The sequence below is a fragment of the Nelumbo nucifera genome, chromosome 7 (genome assembly GCF_055504915.1).
Source record: "Nelumbo nucifera cultivar China Antique chromosome 7, China Antique-T2T, whole genome shotgun sequence".
Classification (NCBI taxonomy): Eukaryota; Viridiplantae; Streptophyta; class Magnoliopsida; order Proteales; family Nelumbonaceae; genus Nelumbo; species Nelumbo nucifera.
In genome coordinates, this window is record NC_142655.1 from 59,354,118 (window position 1) to 59,379,698 (window position 25,581).

The 25,581-nt window shown below is 38.7% G+C and overlaps 1 protein-coding gene across 2 annotated transcripts; it reads right to left on the bottom strand.

Annotated features, from left to right (window-relative positions):
* Window positions 1–84: 84 nt before the first annotated feature.
* Window positions 85–25,575, bottom strand: LOC104599787 (E3 ubiquitin-protein ligase RGLG4-like). 2 transcript variants are annotated; one of them, XM_088890978.1, is made up of 11 exons: window positions 24,982–25,575; window positions 13,190–13,274; window positions 7,464–7,604; window positions 7,229–7,342; window positions 2,526–2,623; window positions 2,360–2,439; window positions 1,344–1,449; window positions 1,093–1,220; window positions 824–989; window positions 674–730; window positions 85–571 (listed from the first exon to the last, which is right to left on the bottom strand). In XM_088890978.1, the coding sequence occupies exons 1-11, from the start codon at window positions 25,069–25,071 to the stop codon at window positions 485–487; spliced, it is 1,152 nt and encodes a 383-aa protein (XP_088747104.1). In that variant the 5' UTR covers window positions 25,072–25,575; the 3' UTR covers window positions 85–484. The 2 variants fall into 2 exon arrangements, with proteins under 2 accessions (XP_088747104.1, XP_010260804.1); XM_010262502.2 differs by having other exon boundaries at window positions 824–992; window positions 24,982–25,571.
* Between the last annotated feature and the right edge of the window lie 6 nt (window positions 25,576–25,581).

The following is a 25,581-nucleotide window of genomic DNA, read 5'->3' on the forward strand; positions in this document are numbered from 1 at the left end:
GTCTTATGGAAAGGCACCATGCCCAGAATGTATATTTGGCTTCCACAAGAAAGTTCCTAGTTAAAATGAATAAGAACATGTCCATAGGTTTGAACGAATAATTGATCTAACAGAGAAGAGAAACCTTCATAAAATTTGATACAATTTGATGATGTCTTAGTAGTTAGCAGAATCACATTACACCTTTTCCTTGATGAAATAACAACACAAAAACTACGATAATGTACATCTGATAAAAGCAGTGATGGATCCACTTGACAACAACTCCACTTAGGCTAGCTATACAAGTAGGACCCTAGGCCCAGAGAGACAAGAAAAGAAGCTAACAGCAGGACTGTTTGGTAGAAGAAGGCATGCATACACAATCCAAACCGTGGGATGGAACATGTCCCATCGATCTTCAATTTAACCATGGAAGTACAGCTTAGCTGCCTTGCCAAGGAGGATAACATCAACGATCTAAAGCCATGAATATGCAAAGAAATCAACCAGGATACAGTCGGAGACGAGAAGTGATCCGTGTTCGACATATTGGGCAGTTCACCACTTTTGGCCCACACTCTGTACATGTCTACAACCAGATAATTTTCATTCATGTTATTGGAATAGTTTAATGAAGAGATTAACCATTTCTCTCAGAAACTGAATTAATTATTATACCAGAGTAGCTTACCATATGCCCACACCCAAAAGCCATATTCTTTTCATTATTCCAGCAAATAGGGCAAACCTGCAGTAACATATCAACACTTTAAACATAACCCAGTACCAGAAGACTACAGAAAAGAAAATGCCTAGAAAGCATTGTCATCATCATCCTTACTCTTGTCCTTTCATCTCCACTGGAGCTGGAGGGGGCAGGATCGGTCAGTTCACGAGTTTGGGGGGGGCGGGCGGCGACTATACTCGATTCATAATATGGCTGTGGTGGGCGGATGAAATAACCAGGAGGGGGCCGTGGAACTACCTTTTTTGCACATCCTGTGGACCTACTATTGTTCAACATATACACACACAGAGAAGTATGTAAGTACCTGCCTGGAGTGCTAGTCCATTAGAATAATACTTAGTAATGTAGCTTGTGCCCCATACCCAAGGATCTCCAGTTCCACGGTTGCTTTGTATTGGATAGGGATCTCCATTAGTGCTGCAAGAGCAAATGCTGCTTCTTTCTCAGAAGGACTAATATCCTTGGACATAATCTCTGTGAAATTAACAAACTACACAAGGAGAGATAAGGCCACAAAATCAGTCAATATATATTGCAAAAATTGCAGGCAAAATCGGACTTGGATATAACACATTCCCATCTTCCATAGACAAGACTTGTAGCTATGTTGTACCTGAAAATTGTCAAACACACGGGTTGGAATCTTATCATCAAATTTCTTCATATCTTCCCAGGGCCCATCACCAACACCAACAAGCACAATTGAGAGTGGGTATGAACTGGTTACAAATGAAAACATCAATTTTGCAACTGCATATCCCGGTCACATTATGAAAGGCATTGACAAGAAAGCTAAAGAAAAGGTAACATTACAATAGATAATAATATCAAACCACTTCATAATAAGTTATCCTTCTATTTTTTAATTTGTGACATCAAGATTCAAGACATTTAAACTGTGTCCAAACTCCAAAGTAGAGAGAGAAGTCTTATTGAACAATTCATCCCATGTAATTCCCTATTTATACTCCATTGTAAAGTTCAAATTATACACTGAAAAGTAACTGAACAATTTGTCCCCATGTATTTCTCTATTTTTATAATGGCAATAGCACAGTCCATTTTTATTATTTTGTCCATTAATTCTCTGGCATTTAGATATTACTTAACCACAATTTTTTTTTCTCAATACTTGTAGTCACTTAATAAAGATGTTTACCATTATTGATAGTGGATATGATTAAAAAGTCTGTAAATTAGGGTCAGTTTGGTAAGAGTGCAAATACCAGGTTTTGCACTGAACACATATACTGGTATTTGCACTCTTCCCAAACTAAGCTTTAAGATTTTTCTCAAAACAAGCTAAAGGGCTTACATAGGATAACATTAAAATATTGTACAAAGATGCGTCATCTGTCATGGACTAAAAACAACTTCTGATAAAAATCCTAAAAACATAAGATGCCCCTTCCAACTTCTGACAAAAATATTGTACAAATATGTTTCATGGACTAAAATCAACCATAAAACATAAGATGCCCCTTCCAACTAACTGAAATTATACCTTGCATAACGCATTGCCATTACCACATACAGAATTTTCATGGTGTTCTACAATAGTAATCATAAGCAAGACAAAACGTTTAACAGCAAAACAAGTACAAAGAACAATTATTTAAACCTTTATACCTTGCAGTGACTATTGACTGAATTGTTTTCTCTTCCTGTGGGCTAAGAGCACCTTCCTCTGTATTAACACTTCTTGTAACCTTTAGCAAATACAAGACAAAATGTTTTAATATAGAACTAGAACAAAACTTTAAAAAGAAAAGGAAGAAAGCTCCAATTGGGAGACCTGTCCATCTGCAATGATGACCAGAACATGGTACTGTCCACCACTTTGCTCCACAATGTCAATTGCAGCCTCAACTACTGGTGCAAAAGAAGTTGGTCCTAGGAAAAAAAAGCAACCATATTTAAGAAAAATAAGAGGCTAACTGCACATAGCTTTTAAGAACAGAAAAACACAAACAACAAATCAACGGGTACCAAAATTCTGTGATCTTGACCGTAATCAATTGAATGGGTAACAAAAGACCACAGGCTCAATTCTATGAGAAACTAACTAATGAAATGAAACAGAACAGCCAAAAGCAGAATTCTTTTTCATCTAAAGAAAATAAAGGATGGTAATTAAAAGTTATCTTGTTTGAAATAGCAACCTATTTAGGATAGACTTGTAGCAGCAATCAACACACCCCTGGTATGACCCAGGATCTCACTCATATAGGACACAGATCCATGTTTGAATCACGGTTCATGCAAGTCTGAAACAGGATAGTTTTTAAATCATGATTCATAAATATCTGAGTTACACCTCAAAGTGTTTAAACTGTAGTTCAATAGAGGAGTAGCGGCTCCAAACATAATCTCTCCTTTCACATCCGTAAAACTTTTACAATATTAAATGACAAAAGCAGTCAAACTATTTATATTTCATGCCATTGGATCCCTATGATCCCATAAATAAAGTCATTTAAAATGACCAAAGATAACTAAAATTTAGCAAAATATCTGAGCTAATTACAATCGATGCCCTTGGTAGTCAAAAGTTAAAAGACACACAAACACATATATAATTTTATAAAATAATGTTCAGAAAAGTATTCATTATTCATTAATGATAAGAGAGAGAGAGAGAGAGAGAGAGAGAGAGGCCCAAGCCATAGGAATGTTGTAAATAGCTGGGGAACAAACATGTACATGGTGCATTGCAATAGGCTAGTCAAAAAAAAAAAAAATCAGTAAAAAATAAGTTCCATTGTTCTGGCCCAGGGTCTACTGCCCGTGCTCCCTACAACTTCTGATCTTTAAGTTAGCTTGTGCGTGCAGCTAATTATGTCCAACTCATTTTTATTAGGGAAAATTCCCGATTAGTACCCTGTACTTTGGGCCTAGTGCCACTTTGGTCCCTTAACTTTAAAATGCGACAATTCAGTATCCGAACTTTCAAAATGTGACAATCTAGTACCTGCCGCTAACTAACTGTTAACCAGCCATTAAGTGGCATTTGAAAAAGACACAAATGCCCTTCGAGTGTCATCTAATTTTTTTATCAACCATCTAAACACTGACAAAAATTAACAGTCCCAAATCCTTGCCTCTTCTATTCAAGAAAGTTGGGGTCACTAGAATGCCCATACAAACATGACCCCAACTTTCTTGAATGGAACAAGCAAGGATTTGGGACTGTTAATTTTTGTCAGTGTTTAGATGGTTGATAAAAAAATTAGATGACACTTGAAGGGAATTTGTGTCTTTTTCAAAGGCCACTTAACGGCTGGTTAACAGCTAGTGAGCGGCAGGTACTAGATTGTCACATTTTGAAAGTTCGGGTACTGAATTGTCGCATTTTAAAGTTGGGGGACCAAAGTGGCACTATGCCCAAAGTACAGGGTACTAATCGGGAATTTTCCCTTTTTATTATATAGCTTGGCGTGCTGCAATAGGCTAGTCAAAAACAAAGCTAGTGAAAATTAGTTCCATTGTTCTGGCCCAGGTTCTACTGCCTCTACTCCCTACAAATTCCGATCTTTAAGTTAGCTTGTATGCAGCTAATTATGCCCCTGCTCCCTTTTCTTTTCTTTTCTTTTCTTTTCTTTCTTTTATCTTTTTACGTTCTCTTTCTTCTCTTTCTTTCTTTCTTTCTGCCTTCTTTGTATGAGGTGTGCATGAGGCACATGAACCATACACCTTAGAGGCATCAGTGCCTCTGGAATACACCTGAAGGCATTCCAGGTGTAGGCCTCCATGCCTTTTAAACATGGAATAAATCCAGTATCCTGAAGAAGTAAGAAGCAATTTATAGTTGTCCATTCTAGTGCAGAGGCCGAGTATATGGTGATGAAATAGAGTTTTCAAAGTTTATACGGTTATAGTCCCTACTTAAGGAATTAGGTATTAGTTATGAGAAGCCATTGATATTATAGTGTAATAATTAAGATGCAATCATCATATAAATTATAACACCAGTATAGTGGGGAAAATAATCCAAATAATTGTGGGGTGGAGTCAAGAATGGCATCAGAGTGGAAAAAGGGTGTGATACCCTAGGTAGTTCTCCATGGCGAAACCCACGGAAGATTCTCGTCCTCTCCCTGCGAAGCTTTCTTTTGCTTCAGTTCTCTTGTCTCTCTACCCTCTCTAAGCCTATCCTCAATGTTCCAATTGTTGGTGCCAATTTGAAAAAAGTGAACCAGTTGTCTTACTCCCTGAAGAAGTGCTTGAGAAATCTTATGACCTACTTCGTTGGTCATTGGTTGGTAAGTGTAAGCACGGTCGTCCACCTCTGCCAAGGATCAAGGAGTTCATTTATAAAACTTTTAGTTTGAAGAACGAAGTGTAGGTAACAACTCTCAACTCTAAACACATTTTGATTCAATTTGTTGAGAAGAATTTTCTGAAGGTATGGATGAGAGGTTTTTAAAATTAAATCCTTTTATTTTGTTTATTCAAATGGATGCCTGAGTTCAAACCCTCTGTCATTCCAATTTGGATCAGTTTTATGTTTTTACCAGTTATAGGGTTGTTTCGTTTGATTGCTTTGGCAGTAGGACCGGTTCTCAAGTTTGACCAGGCGACTGTACAATACTTTAACTAGAACCACGATGGATAGGGCTTGTGTTGAACTTGATCTGCTCAAGCATCATCTGAGCAAGTTATGGATTGGTAATGGTTGTGATGGGTTCTGGCAGGAGATCGTGTATGAAAAAACCTCCCGGAATACTGTAATAACTGCTACAAGGTTGGTCATTCAACGGCATCTTGTAAACACAATAAAGCTAATAGACATTCAAGTGACAAGAAGGGCTCATATGAAGGTAATAGAAGAAGAATGTTGTTGACAGAGGCAAGAAGGTAGTAGAGCAATAAGCTCCCATTTCAAAGGCAACAACAGTGTTGAATGAAAATAGCCAAAATGCAGTCTCAAACCCTGAGGATGGAAATAGCGCAGGTTTCGGATGCTCCTTTGTCCAATCATGTAACTGCTCTTCATCAAGTTACACCCGATAACACTAGGGTTGAAGAGGAAACCTGAGACTCTAATAAAGTACAGGTGGCTTCAAAGTCAGAAGATGAGGTGTCAGAGACAAACACCTCGGAAAATGAGGTGTCAGAGACCGGGCATACAACCTGAGAACAGAGAGGTTCACAGGTTAGAGGTTCAATCGAAGTCAAACAGTGATGATGTGGCATATACATAAATATACTATGGGTCATATAAATACTATCTATTATTATTTTACACCTTTTAATATGTTTAAATATGGTGGATGAATGGAAAATTCTTTAATTTTTAAAGCAAATGATAGGGTTCAACTCTCGTAATTTACATTTCCTTTAGAACATGTTCGTAATAAAGTAATATGCACAATATTAATTACTACAAGTAAAGAGGTGGATTAGTGGTAATTAATTAGTATATGAAAACAAGAGGCCATGGGTTCAAGTCTTGTTAATTGCATTTTAAAACTTCAATTGTTTAAAGACCTGGACAGTTTCATGAAACCGGGACCGGTTAAATTGGCCGGTCAGCCGGGTTTTTAGCAATGGTTATTAGGGTATGACTGAACTGGGCAAGGTCAACTGGATCATGGTTTAACCGGTCCAACCGGCCAATACGGTCCAGTTTCTAAACACTAGAAAATACCACTATTATTGGGAAAGATGGTGAAATTCCCAAGGCCGATCTAATATGTTGTCAAAGTCCAAGAAATACAGAGGGGATCAAAGCAGGTAGGTGGCCTAAGGCCAAAATTTGTTCAGCCCAGCATGCATGATGGAATTTTGTTGGGATGATTATTTGGTGATTGGTGTTGGGAAAAAGGAGCAAGATTAAATTAGTAGATCTCGTCATCACGAAGAATTTCAAGTTTAAGGAGGTCCAATAGACATCACAATTAGAACCAATTCGAAGATCGACAAGAACAAACAAAGGTTATTATCCCCATTATTCTTGATGTTGTCTTGTTCTTGGTTTTTTGCTTGAGGGTCAGGTTTTATGCCCCTCTTTTTATGATCATTAATAAAGTCTCTTTTCTTTTTCTAAAAAAATCATCATAGCACATAATCCAATCCAACATGATCTAAAAAGTACATTAAAGTTGATTGATACTTAATGCAAGAAAATATTTTCTCACTGATGAAGTTTATCTCCCATTTGTTAAGTCTAAATTACAACTAGCAAATATACTTACAAAAGGTGTTATTAAGTCAAAGCTAAACCATAGTCAAAGCAAGCTAGGCGTGATTAATGTCTATGTTTAGATTGAGGAAGAGCGTTGAAATATATGTAATTTAGTAGGGTTGCACAACTAAGGGTGTTTTAGTCATTTTGTGTTAAATCATTAAACCATTCATGTAAAAATGGAGGCTCCATGCCTCAGTTTTTGCTTCTCCCTCGAACATTTCTCTACGCTTCTCTTCTCTCACTATTATAAATCTAAGATACTTTTGCAAACAAGTACCATAATGTAAGAAAATGAATATAATGCTAACCTGACAATCGCAAATTTGGAACAATCCGTTTATAGCAAGCCAAAACTTCTTCAAAGCCATGGCAGGGTTTATTATAATTGTGAAAGCTGAAAACCTCTTGATCATGGGTGGTGACTGATAGGATCAAAATGATAGACTAATTAATAGAAACATCTGATATAATTTATATTGCTTTATCAAGAATAAGAACAAGAAAGAAAATAAAAAAGCTTCAACCTAATAGTAGAACACAGACCATCACCAAACCCAAAACAAGGAATCATATTGTCTTCATCAAAGGGAGCCAAAGTCTTCCCAACAATAGCAATGGCTTGTTCATATGGATTAGGTGTAGAACCAATTGCATGTAGGCTCCTTTTATTGAAAGAATATTTGCCTTCAACAACAAAGTAATTAGCATTAATAAGATGATAAGAACCATATAAGGTGAATATTGTCCCAAATACAATTCTAGAAGTGAAATAATGGTTAATATCAACAGCCAAAAGAACCAGAAAGCCACAATTTTTTGTCTTCTACATTGACCTTTCCATATGGAGAAATACCATTAAATTGCAGGGAAATTTTTGTTGAATGAATAGTAAGACCCAGCATTACTTTTTTTTTTATCAATAACACTTTAATTAATTCATCAGTAGAAAATTTACAAGTGGAAGACAAATACACTTATCTTCCAAAAGCCACAAAGAACTTCAAGAAAGGAAAAAAATACAAAGATACAAAGACACTAACGTTACAGCTTAGCCCAAAACAAAGAATCCCTTTCTGCCCCTTGTTTTGCTAAACTGTCAGCTAGGGAATTAGCTGATCTTTTAATCCAACTGTCTTAACTTCCATCTCCCGCACCAGCCATTTGAATTTCCTCTTCTCATTATTATACTTCATAAATCATTTTGATCTTTAGTCAGCCACCCTATCACCACCTCTGAATCCCCTTCAATTATAAGTTTCCTGATGTTCAATTCCTTACCTTTCCGGGCTCCTTCCATAACTGCACATATCTCAGCTCTAAGGGAGTCACCCACTCCAATTGGGCCTGAGAACATAGTAGAGATGGCCCCATTATCATCACTAAAAACACCCCCAATGCCCGATTGTCTCAGGTTTCCCCTACTGCATCCATCAAAGTTTAATTTCAAGAATCCACTAGGTGGGGGGGTCCAAGCCACACTCATTACTGACTTGGTCTGCGTGCAACTTGCAATTTCACCCCACTTCCTCAACATGTCATCCACAATGTAATCCGTGAATATTTCCAAAGATTTCAGCCACTGTACCGCCCTAAAGTGTATGATAGCCTTCAGATCTGCTGGCCCTCTCTGAGTTTCTGAGAATATCTTGGAGTTTCTTTCTTCCCACAGTGTCCAACATACTGCATGTCTAATGGGGGATTCCAGCTGCATCCAAATAAGGAGAAAGCCCAATCCCACAATGACCTCGCGAAGTGGCAAGACACCATTAGGTGAAAACCAGTCTCCCCATCTGCTTTACACAGAACACACCACTGAGGTGACAAGCAAGTATTGGGTCTCTTCTTTTGGAGTAGATCACCAGTGTTGATTCTTTCCAGATAGGCTTCCCAACAAAAACTACCAACCCTAGGAGGTATAGCTCTACACCAAACCTCACCAACAGGGAAAGGGGACAAGGTAGGACTGGTGGACTGACTTAAGACTTTGAAGAACGAAGCACAAGAGAAAATGCCATTGGGGGTAGGTGTCCAAATTCTAGAATCCGCCCTAGTGGGGTCTAAGACAACGTTATCAAAAAGTGCAAGAAGGCTCAAAATACAGTCGAAGTCTGAGTCCCTCAATTCCCTTCTTAGACCCAAGTTCCACCCAATCCCAGAAATGGAAGAGGACGGGGTGGTGAAAGACGAGATCGGCTCATTTTTCAAATCAAAAAGGGCATACAAAGACGGAAACCGATCCTTTAGAGGGGCGCTCCCCACCCAGGTTTGTTCCCAAAATTTTATGGAGTTACCGGAATTCAAGTCATACCTGATATTAGGAATGAAAACTAGTAGCAGGTCATGAATGGCTTTCCAAGGAGAATTGCTTGTGATCCTAGCTCTGATTCCAACGTCCCATCCATTGTGCTCCAGCCCATGAATACTTGCCACTATTCTGGCCCATAGCTTCTCCTTCTCCAAAGGAAACCTCCACAACCACTTCCCCAGCAAAGTCATATTCCTTCTCCTAATACTCCCAAGCCCCAAGCCACCACACGACTTACTCCTACACACTATTTCCCAGCTAACTCTATGATCCCTCTTCTCTTCTTCTGGCTCCCACAGGAAATCTCTCATTATCTTCTCTAATCTGTTAGCAATCTTCACTGGGATTTTAAACACCGACATGAAAAAGATGGGTAAGTTAGCAAGCGTGGCCTTAATTAGTGTAATTCTCCCACCAAGAGAGAGGTAGTTCTTTTTCCAGGATACCAATCTTTTTTCAAACCTTTCCATCACCAGGTTCCAGAAACTCTCTCTCTTGGGATTATCACCTAATGGTAATCCTAAATAGTTCAGAGGCCATCCCGAAACTTCACACCCCAGCACTTCAGCACTCTCCCTGATCTCTCCCTCCTCCAAATTCACCCCCACTACACAGCTTTTCCCAAGGTTAACCTTCAAATTGGACATTTGCTCAAACAGTTGTATCACCGACTTTAAATTCCTGATAAACCTCATATTACCACCTTCACAAAACATAATCGTGTCATCAGCAAACTGTAAGTGAGTGAGGGGGGTTTCCACCCTCCCAACCCTCCAGCCTCTAATGAGCCCCCTAGAATCTGCTCTGTGAATCAGTTTCCCCAAAACCTCTACAATTAAAATGAACAAGAAAGGAGAAAGGGGGTCTCCTTGTCTTATACCCCTACTGGCTGGAAAGAAATCTACTACTGTCCCATTCACTAGCACTGAATAATGACAATTCCGGACACAGCCTATGATCCACTTACACCATCTAGCCCCAAACCCGAATTTAGTTAAAACTTTCCTCAAGAACTCCCAGTCCACCAAGTCATAAGCCTTTTCCAGGTCCAGCTTACAGACCACTCCCTTCTTCTTATCCCTCTTAAAGTTCTCCACACTCTCATTAGCAATTAAAATCTGGTCTGTAATTTGTCTTCCACTCACAAAAGCTCCTTGATAGTGTGCAATGATATCTGGCAGTACCTTCTTCAGCCTCAAAGACAACTCTTTTGCAATGATCTTATACAAGCTATTAACCAAGCTTATTGGCCTAAAATCCTTCGGGTGGGATGCATCTTTCTTTTTTGGAATTAAGGCTATAAATGTAGAGTTCACACCCAGATTGACAATTCCTCTCCTAAAAAACTCCTCAAACACCCGCAAGAGATCATCTTTCAAGATATCCCAACAATCCTGATAAAAAGCCATTGTAAACCCATCCGGCCCTAGAGCTTTTGTTCTATCCATAGAGAACACAGCCTCCTTGATCTCTTCTATATTAAAGCTTCTTTCCATCCTTCTCTTGTTCTCCACCCCTACATCTGGCCAATCCAAACCTTCTACCCACACCCTTCTACTCACAGGCCTTCTTAGAATAGATTTGAAGTGCTCCACATAGGTCCTGGCAATCTCCTCTTGCTGTACTAACTCAACTCCATCTACTAGCAATTTGGAGATAAAGTTCTTCCTTCTCCTGCCATCTGCTAGAGAGTGGAAATACCTAGTGTTTCTATCTCCCTCTTGCAACCATTTACACCGAGATTTTTGCCTCCAGCTAATTTCCTCCTTGTACAGGCAGTCCTCTAACTGTCTTCTCAATTCTCTCCTGAGGTCATTGTCTTCCTCTCCAAATCCTCCCCTTTCCTCTTTAAAGTCAAGGCTTTCAATCTTCTTCATCAAGTCTCCCTTTCTTTCTTCTGTCCTCCCGAACTCCATCAAATTCCACTCCTTGATTCTTGCTTTCAAGAATTGTAGTTTCTTATGGAATCTCATCCCCTCCCACTCCACCGACGGGTTACACTCATGCCACCACTCCCTCACTTTGTTAGGAAACCCTGGATGAAGTAACCACATATTTTCAAATCTAAAGGGGGTATGACCTTCACACCTTCTTTCCTCCTTACATAACACTATGAGCTAGTGATCTGAGGTCACCCTTGGGAGAGCTCTAGCATCCAAGGTTCCCCAATGTTCTTCCCAATCCAAAGAGAACAGGAATCTATCCAGCTTAGAGCAAATGGGTCTAGATTGGAGATTTGACCATGTAAATGCCTTATGTGCTAGGGGAATCTCTTTATGCTCAAAGGCATCCACAAAACTGTTAAACTTCCTCATGCTTTTTGTCACCCTCTGGTTAATCTTATTGGACTCTTCCGAGAATCTAATCACATTGAAATCCCCACCCATGCACCAAAGCCCATCCCACAACCCTCTAATATCAGTCAGTTCCTCCCACAGCTCCTTTCTCTCTCTGTAGTCATTCGATCCGTAAACATTTGTGAGCACCCACATATAATCATCCTCTTGCTGCTTAAACTTCATGGAAACCGAGTACTTTCCGATCAACTCCTCCAGACCTTCAACCACATCCCTCTTCCACATTGTTACAATCCCCCCAAAAGCACCCCACGATGGAGCCGCCACCCAGCTAATCCCCCTGGCTTTCCATACACTCCTTGCCCATTTGTCATTAAACTCCATTCTCTTCGACTCTTGCAACAGCACAATGTCAGACCCAGCATTACTTTACATAGCAGAATATTGGACAAGCAAGAAAAAAAAAAAAAACTCAAGAATGTGATTAGCCAAAAATGAAGATATATTGAGATACGTGATACACAAACAAAATTAAGACAATGAATTCAAGAGAGCATAGAACAGGCCCTAAAGATGACAAGATTATGAAATGTGAATTGAGATGGGTTAACTTATATATGATGAAGACTAAAACATTTCTCATGATGAGTATGTAAGTTCAAATTGGAAACAAAAGCTCTAAGATACAAGAATGATACATAAGCACACACACTCACATACATGCACAAACTCATATGGCAGGCATTGAGATACTGAGTAATGAAAAACACTTAAACCTATTAACAAAACACAAAGGCCTAAATGGGGAAAACACCCTGAATAATTAGGATAAGGCCTTGGAATTGCTATCCTAAAGTGATCGATATCATGGTGCTATTTTCATATCAACCTGCAGTCAAAAGCATTGGCCTTGATATCATGTCTGAGGAGATTCACAACATCATTATCAACGAAGCAAAAGACCTAGTTGTGTTATGGATATCAACTTCTTGTGATAAAACTGAAGGCATGGTATTAAGATTCCTACATAGATGTGATCATGAATTAATGTCACAGGAGAAAGAAGGAAAGAAAATATCATTATCAACCAATCAAAAGTCCCGGATGACTATCATATAGTTGCCATTATGGAACCAAAGGTATAATACTTAAAAAAGGCCACTACCCAATGTTGGTCCCATCTATCTAGGATCTTAGGAGTGGACCGGAAACAAATCTAAGCTTTGGAATTTTTAGTAGTCCTAATACTTATCCAAGAAAATTCATTTTAATGGTGTCAGGAGGCCAAAAACAAAAAAAAAAAAAAAAGGAAAGAAAGAAAAGCATAGGATACACTGTGCATGCGGTGCACATACTGATAGCATAGGTACCTCACTTCAATGAGAACACCAAAGAAATATCCAATGACAAAGCATCAATCCAAAGGCTTGATTTTTAACCATGGCAAAATTTAAAACAAGAGTTCAAAGAAAGTTAATTGGATTTAGTATCATTGAAAATGGTTAAATTTCAGAATAGGGTAAGGCATTTTCAAGGTGGAAACTACAAAATTTTGATTACCAAGCCCAACTAACAACTCTCCAGTAAAAAAAAATGTTAAATACTAATACATAAGTAGAAAAGTGAATTGCAGAACATAATTAAATCGGTAATCAAGTTCAACAAACCTGTCCATTCGTTGCTTTTTGTGAAATCAATTCCAACAATAAGATTTGATGATTCCAATCCTGATTCCCTCAAAGCAGATGAAACCTGTAGAACAAAAAGGCTACTTAAGACTTTAAAAAGTCTGTTTAAGCATGGAAAAGAGGGAGAACAGAATTGATGATATAGACAAATTGAAAAGGGGAAGGAGAAAAAACACAAAATAAAAGGCTACAGTCACAAACTATTTTCTTTAATAAAAATGTTATGATGTGTTACTAATTAAAAAAAAAAAACATAAACTTTTGGTGATGTGAATAGATTTATAGCACATTCAGCTCAAGGTCCATGGTAGCAATTACACCTAATGCAAGGGGCAAGTATCCAGAATTTTAAGAAATCATTCATTGTTTTACTTTGTGTAGTATTATTGTCACCTATTTTAGGCAACCATGTTTTAAACCAGAGCCCATTGTATAATACCAGGTATACATAACCAGCTTGGTCAGTTACCTTCATGATTTTATTTCTACTAGAACAGAAACATCTCCACTAAAGCATTTTCACTGGGTTATCTTTCTGGGCTGTCAAACTGATTCTTTTGATTGGGTTTAACTTTGTCTGTAGGTGTTTCTATGTTTTCCTGGGATCAATTGGGTCCCTTCATATACTTCTATTGTCAATTTGTAAATATATTTCATTCTATTACCAACAAAAGCCAATTGTTTATTGGCAGTGGCAGTGACAGTGGCACTTAAAAATGAAAATTTGCTGCAATACCAAAAGCAATTACAATGTTTCAGTCAAATTTCAATATATTTTTGTTGTTTAAAGATAAATACACCATTGATGGTATTAACAATTGCAAAAGAAGTTAAAGAATTTTTATTGGTCTGGAAGCATTTCTACCAAAACCTTAAGACTTAGTTGTATGGATGTTCGGCTTTTTGATGGAGGCCCATCTCATCATCTAGGCGGCAACTCATGGGATAAGGGTCACATGCAGGATAAGGATAACTTCCAAGATCCAAAATTCAAGAACAATTCAAGATAATTCCAAGAAGGCAGGATAATCCATGCATGGGTCGATCCAGGGAGATCGATCGGTGGAGATCGAAGCAACCTCTAAGAAGACTTCGATCCTAGCTAGAAGATTAGTTGTTTAGAGCATCTACAATTTTCTTTCCTAGTTTCTCTACAAATTTCCAGATGTATTATAAATACAGTTATTTCCAAGCTAATAGACATTCAAGTTTTTCTCGCCACCTTTTCTCTCTCCTCTAGAGATTCGCGTATAGATCTCTTCGGCTTCACCACGAAGCCTTGCGTTCGCCCGGTGCTTGCATCGTCAGCCCGGTTTATTGCTTCTACGCTGCGTCAGGTGGTATCAGAGCAGGGAGTTCGCCTAGTCAGATGGCCAACCCAGACGGTAGCAGTCGCAACCCACCCCGTGACGGAGATCAGGGGTTACAAGCTGTTTGGAGAGCAATCGAAGAGCAGCGCACGGCCACACGTAACATCGAGCAATAGTTGGCAGAGATCGCTGGACAACTGCGGACCTTGTTACGGGAGGACGTTCCCAGGAACTGGGAGAACCCATACCCAATCGAAGGAGGCGATCACGTCAATCCTGCACCCCGGCATCCTGTTCTTGATGATGATAGTGACGACGAGTTAGACTTCAGCGTCGCTCCAGTCATCCAGGCGACGGCAGGAACGGTAGAAATTGGCGGAACCCAGGTAATTTCAACCCTCGTCGGAATAATGATGAATTCAAACTCAAAGTAGATATTCCTACTTTTAGTGGAGATCTGGATACTTCTAGATTGGATCATAGAGGTCGACCGTTTCTTTGAATACATGGAGATCCCGGAAGAACGAAGAGTGAAATTGGTAGCCTTTCAACTGAAGGGAGGCGCATCTGTCTGGTGGGAACGGATGAGAGAGACCCGGATCAGAGAAGGAAGAGGTCCTGTTTGAACCTGGAGGCGCATGAAACAGCTTATAAGAGGTAGATTTTTACCCCCAGATTATGAGCAATATATGTTTGAATCATATCAACGATGTGCGCAGGGTTCAAGAAGTGTCAATGAATATACATCTGAATTTCTAAGATTGGCTGAACGAAATCAGCTATCCGAAAGTGATAACCAGCAGGCAGCCCGTTATCTGAGCGGTTTGAGACCGGCTATCAGAGACAAAATTGGCATCCAGATGGTTCTTAGTGTACAGGAAGCAAGAAACCTAGCCTTGAAGGCTGAATTAATGTTCCAAGAAAAGACCCGAGGTGAGAATTACCGCTGGTACAGTGGGAGCGACAACAGACCGGCAACAGTCGACAGGAACAAAACAGTCCCCGAAGTACAGCCTTCTCACCCGGCGAGTACAGCTAACGCCAGTAAGGCCATCATAGGAGGAAATACTCGAGGTAACCCTTCCAACCTTCCTAAACCCAGTAATCCCTATGCAAAACCTACTCCTTTTAAATGCTTTAAGTGCAATAAAGTTGGGCATAGGTCCAGTGACTGTCCCAGACGGAAGGCAGTTAACATGGTAGAAAGGGGGGAGGAAGAAGATGTTGAGGAAGAAGTATATTGTGGACCTGATGGAGAAGACGAAGAAGGTCCCTATGAGCATGAAGCAAAGATACCACTCAACGACATCAACTATTTCGCACTAGATGTACTGTACAGGGTAAATTATTTGATTTAATTATTGATAGTGGCAGTCAGGAAAATATTATTTGCAGGGATATCATACAGAAATTGCAACTACTTCCTGAAAAACATCCAAACCCATACACAATTGGGTGGATCAAGGAAGTCGGCGGCGTACGAGTGGAGGAACGCTGCAAGGTCCCATTCTCCATTGGTAAGTACTCTGATGAAGTATATTGTGATATTGTAGATATGGATGCTTGCCATATTTTGTTAGGGAGGCCTTGGCAATTTGATACAGATGCAAAACACATGGGTAGGAAGAATACCTACCAACTCGAGAAAGAGGGTGTACGTTACACCTTATTACCTATGGCAGAAAGGAGTACCCCAAAGGCCCCAAAAACATATGAGAAAAATTTCCTTACCATTACACATCAACATGCTGAATTTGTAAGAGAATGTAAGGATACCTGTGAGGTCCACTTGTTGGTAGTGAAGGGAGAAAGTGAGAATGAGGCACTGGAGGGAATAAAATTCCAGTGGAAGTGCAGGGATTACTTGATGAGTTCCATGATGTAGTCCCAGAGGAGTTACCTAAAGGACTCCCACCCATGCGAGATATACAACACCATATTGATTTTGTTCCTGGTGCTAGCCTACCTAATCTACCACATTACAGGATGAGTCCTAAAGAAAATGAAATATTACAGGAAAAGGTAGAAGAATTGTTGAAAAAGGGGCATATTCAAGTCAGTATGAATCCTTGCGCAGTACCAGCATTGTTAACACCAAAAAAGGATGGAAGTTGGAGGATGTGTGTCGACAGCAGGGCTATTAATAAAATCACTATTGGCTACAAATTCCCCATTCCCAGGCTGAACGACATGCTAGATCAGCTTGATGGAGCTATAGTTTTTTCAAAAATTGATCTCAGAGTGGGTACCATCAGATCAGAATCCGTCCCGGAGACGAATGGAAGACAGCCTTCAAAAACCAGAGATGGACTGTTCGAATGGTTAGTCATGCCCTTTGGACTAACCAACGCCCCCAGCACCTTCATGAGGCTAATGAATTAGGTACTACGTCCTTTTATTGGGAAATTTGTTGTGGTATATTTTGATGACATTTTGATTTACAGCAAATCCATCACTGAACACATGGGTCATATCAGGGAGGTATTAAAAGTATTAAGGGAAAACAAATTATATGCTAATTTAAAGAAGTGCACTTTCATGAGCGATAATTTGTTGTTCCTGAGATTCATTATAAGCAATGATGGAATTAAGGTGGAGGAAGAGAAAGTGAAAGCCATTAGGGAGTGGTCGACCCCATCAAACGTCACGGATGTAAGGCGTTTCCATGGGTTAGCAACTTTCTATAAGCGATTTATCAAACACTTTAGTAGTATTGTAGCCCCCATCACTGAGTGTTTGAAAATGGGGAAGTTTTAGTGGGGAGAAGAACAAGAGCAGAGTTTTGCCCTCATAAAAGAAAAATTATGTACTACTCCTGTCCTTGCCTTACCAAGCTTTGATAAACTATTTGAAGTAGAATGTGATGCCCGTGGAGTTGGCATAGGGGCTGTTTTGTCCCAAGAGAAGAGACCCATTGCCTTTTTTAGTGAAAAGTTATATGAAGCCAAGAAGAAGTGGTCCACCTATAATAAGGAATTCTATGTTGTAGTTAGAGCCTTGAAAACATGGGAACATTATTTAATTGCAAAAGAATTTGTTCTTTACACCAACCACCAAGCGCTTAAGTATCTCAGTAAGCAAAAACAGTTGAGAAGTGATCTGCATGCAAGATGGTCTGCTTTCCTGGACAAATTTCCATACAAAATTATGTACAAGGCTGGGCAGCAAAATACAGTAGCCGATGCTCTTAGTAGACGTGTCGCCTTCATCAAGACTCTCAGTGTTGAAATTGTGGGCTTTGAGTGCTTGAAAGACCTCTACGCCCAAGATGAGGACTTCTAACAGGCGTGGGAAAAATGCATAAATCGACAGCCAACAGGTGATTTTTACCTTCATGATGGGTTCCTTATGAAAGGGGAACAACTGTGCATCCCTTGCACCTCCCTCCGCGAAAAGATCATCAGAGATCTGCATGGGGGAGGATTGGCAGGCCACCTTGGAAGAGACAAAACAATTGAAGCAGTCAAGGGGCGTTACTATTGGCCGAAATTAAGAAGGGATGTGACTACTATTGTGAATAGATGCTAAATCTGTCAGACAGCCAAGGGACAGACCCAAAATACTGGCCTCTACATGCCTCTACCTGTTCCAATTGCGATTTGGGAAGACTTGTCCATGGATTTCGTGCTAGGTTTGCCCAAAACTCCCAGAAATATGGACTCTGTCTTCGTAGTGGTTGACCGGTTCTCAAAGATGGCTCATTTCCTTCCATGCAAGAAGACAACAGATGCAACGGCAACAGCCAAGTTATTTTTCAAAGAAATTGTCCGTTTACATGGGGTACCTAAGACCATCACATCAGATTGAGATACAAGGTTCCTAAGTCATTTTTGGATGACCCTGTGGAGGTTGTTCGACTCATCATTGAATTTCAGCAGTACAGCCCATCCATAGACAGACGGACAGACAGAAGTGGTGAATCGAACCCTTGGTAATTTGATTCACAGTATCTGTAGGGAGAGACCGAAGCAGTGGGATTTTGCCATAGCACAGGCCAAGTTTGCCTACAATAATGCAGTCCACAGCTCTACAGGTAGGTCTCCGTTCTCCATTGTCTATATGAAGGTTCCTAATCATGCACTGGACTTAGTGAAGCTACCCAGAGTACCCAGTGCCTCGGCAGAACAGCTAGCAGAGTAGATCCAGTCCGTCCAAAACGCCGTAAGGCAGAAACTGGAGAAAACCAATGCAAAATACAAGATGGCGGCAGACAAGCATCGCCGGCACCAAGTATTTGACGTCGGTGATGACGTTATGGTGTTCTTGAGAAAAGAACGGATTCCCGTGGGAAAGTACAACAAACTGCAGCCTCGGAAGTATGGTCCATACAAGATCATGAAGAAAATCAACGACAATGCTTATGTCGTGGACTTGCCAGATCACATGGGTATCTCTAAGACATTTAATGTTGCTGACCTTCACCGATACCTGCCCGAGACGACACTTGCATATCCCAGTCACGACTCGGGATCGAGTTCTTTCCAAGTAGGGGAGAATGATGGAGACCCATCTCAAGGCCCATCTCATCATCTAGGCAGCAACTCATGGGATAAGGGTCACATGCAGGATAAGGATAACTTCCAAGATCCAAGATCCAAAATTCAAGAATAATTCAAGATAATTCCAATAAGGCAAGATAATCCATGCATGGGTCGATCCAGGGAGATCGGACGGTGGAGATCGAAGCAACCTCTAAGAAGACTTCGATCCTAGCTAGAAGATTAGTTGTTTAGAGCATCTACAATTTTCTTTCCTAGTTTCTCTACAATTTTCCAGATGTATTATAAATACAGTTATTTCCAAGCTAATAGACATTCAAGTTTTTCCGGCCACCTTTTCTCTCTCCTCTAGAGATCCGCGTATAGATCTCTTCGGCTTCACCACGAAGCCTTGCGTTCGCCCGATGCCTGCATCGTCAGCCCGGTTTATTGCTTCTACGTTGCGTCACTTTTTGTTATTCTTTTCACAGCATAGAATAAATTTCTGTTATTCTTAATTGATGTATTTATCTCTACATTGTAATTTGTTTTTTTTCTTTTTTGGATCAATAACACATTTCATTAATCAAGTAGAAGTATTAATTACAAAGGAGAAGATAAACTTTAGTATCTCCTCAACTGAGGCATGAGCCCCCAAGAAATAAAGTTAAAATTACAACTGAGCCCACAACATAGATTCCCTCGCCACCCCTTGCTTAGCTAACCCATCAGCAAACGAGTTAGCTAATGTCTTCACCCAACTGATCTTGATTTCCATGTCTTTAACCAGCCATCTAAACTTCCTCCTTTCATTGTTGTAATTCCATAGTCCAATATTGTCTTTATTCAGCCACCCTATAACCACCTCCGAATCCACTTCAATTACAAGTCTTCTTATATTCATCTCTTTTGCTCTTTGGACAACTTCCATAACTGCATAGATCTCGGCTCTGAGAGAATCACCCACCCCAATTGGACCTGAGGACAAGGCTGAAACATTCCCATTCTCAACCCTAAACACACCCCCAACCCCTGAATGTCCAAGACAAGCACAGTCCTGTTTTGACCTGGGCGAATCTAGCAATCTCTCCCCATTTCCTTAACAGATCATCCACTGTATAATCTGTGAATAGCTCTGATGATTTCAGCCATTGTACCACTCTTATATGGACCATTTTTCTCAGATCTTCAGCACTTCTCTCTATTTCGGAGAAAATCCTAGAGTTTCTTTCTTCCCATAGAGACCAGCATACCGCAGCCCTTAGGCATCTCCACATAGTCCTACCCCTTTTCAGATGCCACCTGAAAAAAGAAGAAAAATGGCTCTACAGGTTCAATGGAGGGGTCCAATTACACCCAAAAAAGAGAAGAAGCCCATTTCCAAATAGTCTTTGCAAACTGGCATGACACCAATAGGTGAAAACCCGTCTCCCCATCAGCTTTACAAAGAAAACACCTGTGAGGGGATAAACATGTCTTGGGTCTCTTCTTTTGGATCAGATCACTAGTGTTGATTCTTTCCAGAAATGCTTCCCAACAAAAACTACCAACCCTAGGAGGAATTGGTTTGCACCAAATCTCTTTGACAATGAAATGAAGGTCTAAGGGACTGGTTGGCTGAGTTAAAACTTTGAAAAAAGTACAAGAGAAAGAACCAGTGGGGGTGGGGGTCCATTAAATTATGTAACATGAGCTTTTTTTTTTCATTTTGGCCTTGTTTACTTTACCTTACTTTTGTGAATGGTTCAAATTTCGTCATATCGTCAGCCAATACGTATCGTATCGGTGGTTCACCGATACATCAAATATTCAGGGGGTAGAAAAGCCTTAGGCCCCGTTTGGTTTGCAGGAATAGGGGTCTGGAATCGGAATTGGAATTAACTATTTAGATTCCAACTGTTTGGTTGGGTGGAATCAGAATCTCATTCTCATTCCTGCTGAAATGGCATTCCCCATTTGAGGGAATGGCCATTCCCTGCCCCTCCCTTTGGGAATGAAAGAAATCCTATTCTTGTTGATTCCAATTCACATTCTGTTTGAACCAAATAGACTATGGGAATGGACCATTCTGATTCCGATTCCGATTCCGATTCCGATTCCAAAGGATTTTGATTCCAATTCTGACTGCAAACACCAAACGGACCCTTAGATCAACCCCACTGAACAAGTTAAAAAAAAGGTCCCGGGTCGAAACACCCGATACGTCCCATCCGGCATATTGGTGCCCTACTTTTGTTTTGTGTACTTACAAAAATGTATACATTGAGCTTTTAGCATTTGGCCTTGTTCTTGGTATAATCCACTTGTGGTCATGGTTTTAAAAGGTGGTGAGGCATATACCTCGAGTTGAGGCAGTTTCTGCCTCACCTCAGGGTCTTCAAACACCTTATAGATGTCACAAGAGACTTACGCTGAGATAATGTGAGGCGTACACTTCACCACAGCACACCTCAAGTTGAAGTAGAGGAGACAAAAATGGTGACGGGATCATATATAAATTGAATAGAAAAAATAAAAACTATAAACGTACCGATAATACAATACTTTACAAGATTCAAAAAACTTTGTTCTTTAATTGGCCACAAATAAAACAAAACAATTTACACTTAAAAATCTCTCTTAAATCTAAATATCTCTCTTCACCTTGTCCATTCGTTTCTTTTTGTGAGAATATTGGTCCCCCATCACCAATCTATAATTTTACTTTAAATACAAAATAGAAATTATCGATGCAATAAAAAATGAACAAAATTGTCAAAATCTTCTTTCGATAACGAAGTTGTATATGATGAAAAATATTCATTTAACAAGGTTTATAAATTAGTTTATATTGAAAAAAAAAATAGATTAGAATATATGTAAATTAAGTAATTAAGTAAAAAATATTTTATTTAGGTAGAAAAGGTTAAAACACAAAGTATATTTCTAAAAAAAGAGGATCATATGAAAACAAATATATTTAATAAAGAAGTAAATGCATAAAATTGACTATGAATGAAATAAATTGTATCCTAGAATGCATAAAAAATACAAATAAAAATATATAAATATATTTAAGTATACAGATTATTTTATTCAGGGAAAGAAGGTTATAAGAATAAAACAAAATAATAAACCCCTATGTGGCACCTAGCAAGACGTCAAGTACAAAACGCAGCCAGAATTATAATTTAACCGAAAATCTTTGATGCCCAGAGGTATGTCTGGAAAGGATTTGACCAATCAAAACCCCTATAAATTTTGATGAAAATTTACTTGATTGATTACCAATTTTATGATGCCCGTTCATTGGTTATAAGTTTTTGAGTATCATGTCCTTTCGATATCATAGTACCATGATGCCAATAAAATGTGATACTAGAAAAATTTACAACCAATCAATCGGCATCATAAAAGTAGAAACCAATCATTTTGTTTTCACCAAAATTCAAGAGGGGTTTGGTTGGTCAATGACTTCCCAGTGTCATCTCTTTCCGCGCCAATTAGGTGGTATTTACAAATTCACAAGTGGATTTTGATTGGTCAAAGCCCTTCCATGTATAAGGCCATGTTTGCGAGTGCTTAAAAGTAAGTACTTATTTGGGCCATTAAGCACTTATTGGTATTTGAGAAATAAGTTCGAAAGAAGTGCTTATTTTAAACATAAGGGCTTATTTTTTCAAGCTCAAATTTCCAGCTTTTTTTAAGTGCTTATACAATAAGCACTTATTCAATTTTTTTCTTCCAAAATTATCCCTAGTTGAATTTTAAAATACCACTTATAAAATTATCCCTAGTTAAATTTTATAAAAGTACTTTCATAAAAGTAATTTTATAAAGTGTTTTTATGAAAATACTATTATAAAAACATTTTTATGAAAGCACTTATATAAAAGTACTTTTATGAAAGCACTTTTACGAAAGCACTTTTATGAAAGCACTTTATAACTTTTATAAAAGTACTTTTATAAAAGTACTTTTGTAAAAGTGCTTTCATAAAATTACTTTCATAAAGTGTTTTTATAAAAGTAATTTAAGAAAAGTGCCTTCAAAGGGTATATTTTGAAAATTTGAAAGAAAATGAAAGGCAAAATAGTCACAAATGCTTATTTAAGTGCTTATTAGAGAAAAAGACTACCAAACGCCAATATAAAATAAGTGCTTATTTTAAAAAATAAGCATTTGAAAAAATTGGGTACCAAATACAAATAAATGTTTATTCAAATAAGCACTTGTTTTTAAGCATTTATTCAATAAACACTTATTTTTAACTTAATCATTCCCAAACATCAACTAATATTGGAATGAATTATTTATAGAGTTTTTGGTCAACTACTTTTTTGTTTGAAAAGTTTGATCAACTACTGAATCTCCCCTTATTTATTCAGAAAAAAAATAAATAAATAAATAAAGATTTTTAGATATCATGTTTTGGGGCATAATAGTCAAATCAACCTATTTATTATTGACTGAGTCACCCCTTTTTTGGTGGGCATCTTAATTAAATCCATCATGGTGGGTCCCAGTCTCATAGTGAGATGTGTATAAGATCATATTGGTTGGGTGTTGGAACCTCTATTGACATGAGATCCCCAAGTCAATCGGGGCTAAACTACTTATTCCATCCTTCTGCTATCAGTCTCTCTCAGTGATAATAAAACTGTCTTTGATGTCAACCATAAAATTGCTATTTCTATCTTAATAATGTAAAACTGTCTTTGAGTTCTACGGTAAAATTGCTATTTCTATCTTGATTCTGTTTCTTAAAGCTTACCCCTGTAGCTCTATAGAATTTTATAGTTAAGCGTGTAAATTAATAGGTAGAGTGGTAAATTGTTAAAACCTCTTTTAAAATTTTTTTACCTTTGCTGAAACCTCCCTTAGGTTGTGTTTGGAAGCAATATAAAACATCATTAATATAAAAGTTCATAGATGAGATTTTATACCAAACCATAAAAAAGTTACCATTTAGCTTTGAAAAGTGTAGAGTTTTTACATCAATTTTATCGATATAGTATTTACATCGATAATCAATGTAAAACTTTATTTTCGATAGGATGTAAAACTCAACTTCATCCAAAGCCAACAAATCTTGACCAACGTAAACTTTAACATCCATAACTTTTTATATGGCTTCCACATGCAGCCTTAAAGTTTAATAATTACAATCACCTCTCTTGAATTTCTCTCATTCAGTTACAATTAGATCCTCTCTAATTAAAATCTTCTAATAATAGCCACTAAATGTCCAAAATATTAATTCAGTTACTTTTGACCAAAATGTTTATTTTCTAAATTTTTTCTTCATATCAGTCACTGCCTCAACCCGGACTCAACCCTTCCAAAAATTGATTTATTTTTCAAAATTATCTTTCGTACCAAATGACTCAAAGTTAAATTACAACTTTAAACTATTTTTTATTATTCATAAAATTTGTATGATTTTTTTATAAAAATCAACTATAACAATGAGTATTTTAGACATTTTCGTGACTCTTGGAGAGTTTACCCGAGCTCAAAATGATTGTAATTACTAAACTTCCAGGGTGGTCTAAGCAATTTAACCTAAGAAAAACGTCTCGCGACTCGTGAGTGGTGTGGTCAGTCCGACTACTGTACTGATAGATTGTCAAGACTCAAGACAAAGACACAGACTTCAAAATACAACCACCAACCAATTAAAATCTGTAATGTCTTCCCACTTGTGACCCCGAAACATTTCTTTATTTCCCTCCTCCCTTGGGGACACGCAAGTCATTTCCTTCCTCCTCCTTTTCCCCAATCCCCACCCACTTTGGGGAGTGCAGACACGCAAGACCTTTCCTCTTTGACAATCACTCAAGCAGAAATCAGGTCTAGCAAGATATTTCCGCAAGCAGGTCGAACAATTAAATTGACCAGGCAGGAACATGAAATTAACAAATATATATGATGCCGGAAAGGTACGATACCGGCCGATTAACAATTTTGGTGGAAGAGAGAGGAAGGAAAGGAAGAAGCAGACCTGCTCAAGAGTAGTGAAAGTATCAGGAATGTAAGCGTATTTGTTGTTTGCGATACTTCTCGTAAGTATAGGACGTTGGATCTCTGTCATGATAGCCGGCACCTGGGCGGCGGGTGAGTAGATTCTCGTTCACGTACGTCTACTGTAACTGCTGCCGATCTGCCTTAGAAAAAAAATACTCGTTTCATTCTCAAGATTTGTATCGCCGGCGAATACTCCTCCATGATCCGCTCCGCAGCTTTTACTCTTTCATCTGGGACTTCTGAGCGGAGAGAAATCAGATGTGATTCTCCTTCTCTGACTACAATGAAAGATTAGGATAAGGATAAGCCAAACAGCGGAGATAGCCGCTACTCTAGAGTGTAGACCATAGTAATCAAAAGTTCAAAACCATATCCGGAGAAGCCGATGGACGCGGGAGAGGGAAAAGAGAGAACGACTCAGCAGAAGAGCCTGAGCGCCTGAATCAAGTCATCAACTTCACTTTCGATTATGGAAAAAATAGTTTTATTCACTTATTTTATGTGCTAATGACTTGACTGCCTCGTGCAAACGCACTGGATATTTCCCTATGGCTGATGAGTGATGGCCCCATCTTTA

Bases quoted from the DNA above. Each gene is read 5' to 3' on its own strand.
- LOC104599787 (XM_010262502.2), bottom strand. From the start codon at position 25,071: ATGACAGAGATCCAACGTCCTATACTTACGAGAAGTATCGCAAACAAC. The intron at 1,450-2,359 runs GTATAAAGGTTT...ATTTGTAACCAG, and splicing joins CAGTCAATAGTCACTGCAAG to TTCATACCCACTCTCAATTG. The intron at 572-673 runs GTAAGCTACTCT...ATCTGGTTGTAG, and splicing joins CTTTTGGGTGTGGGCATATG to ACATGTACAGAGTGTGGGCC.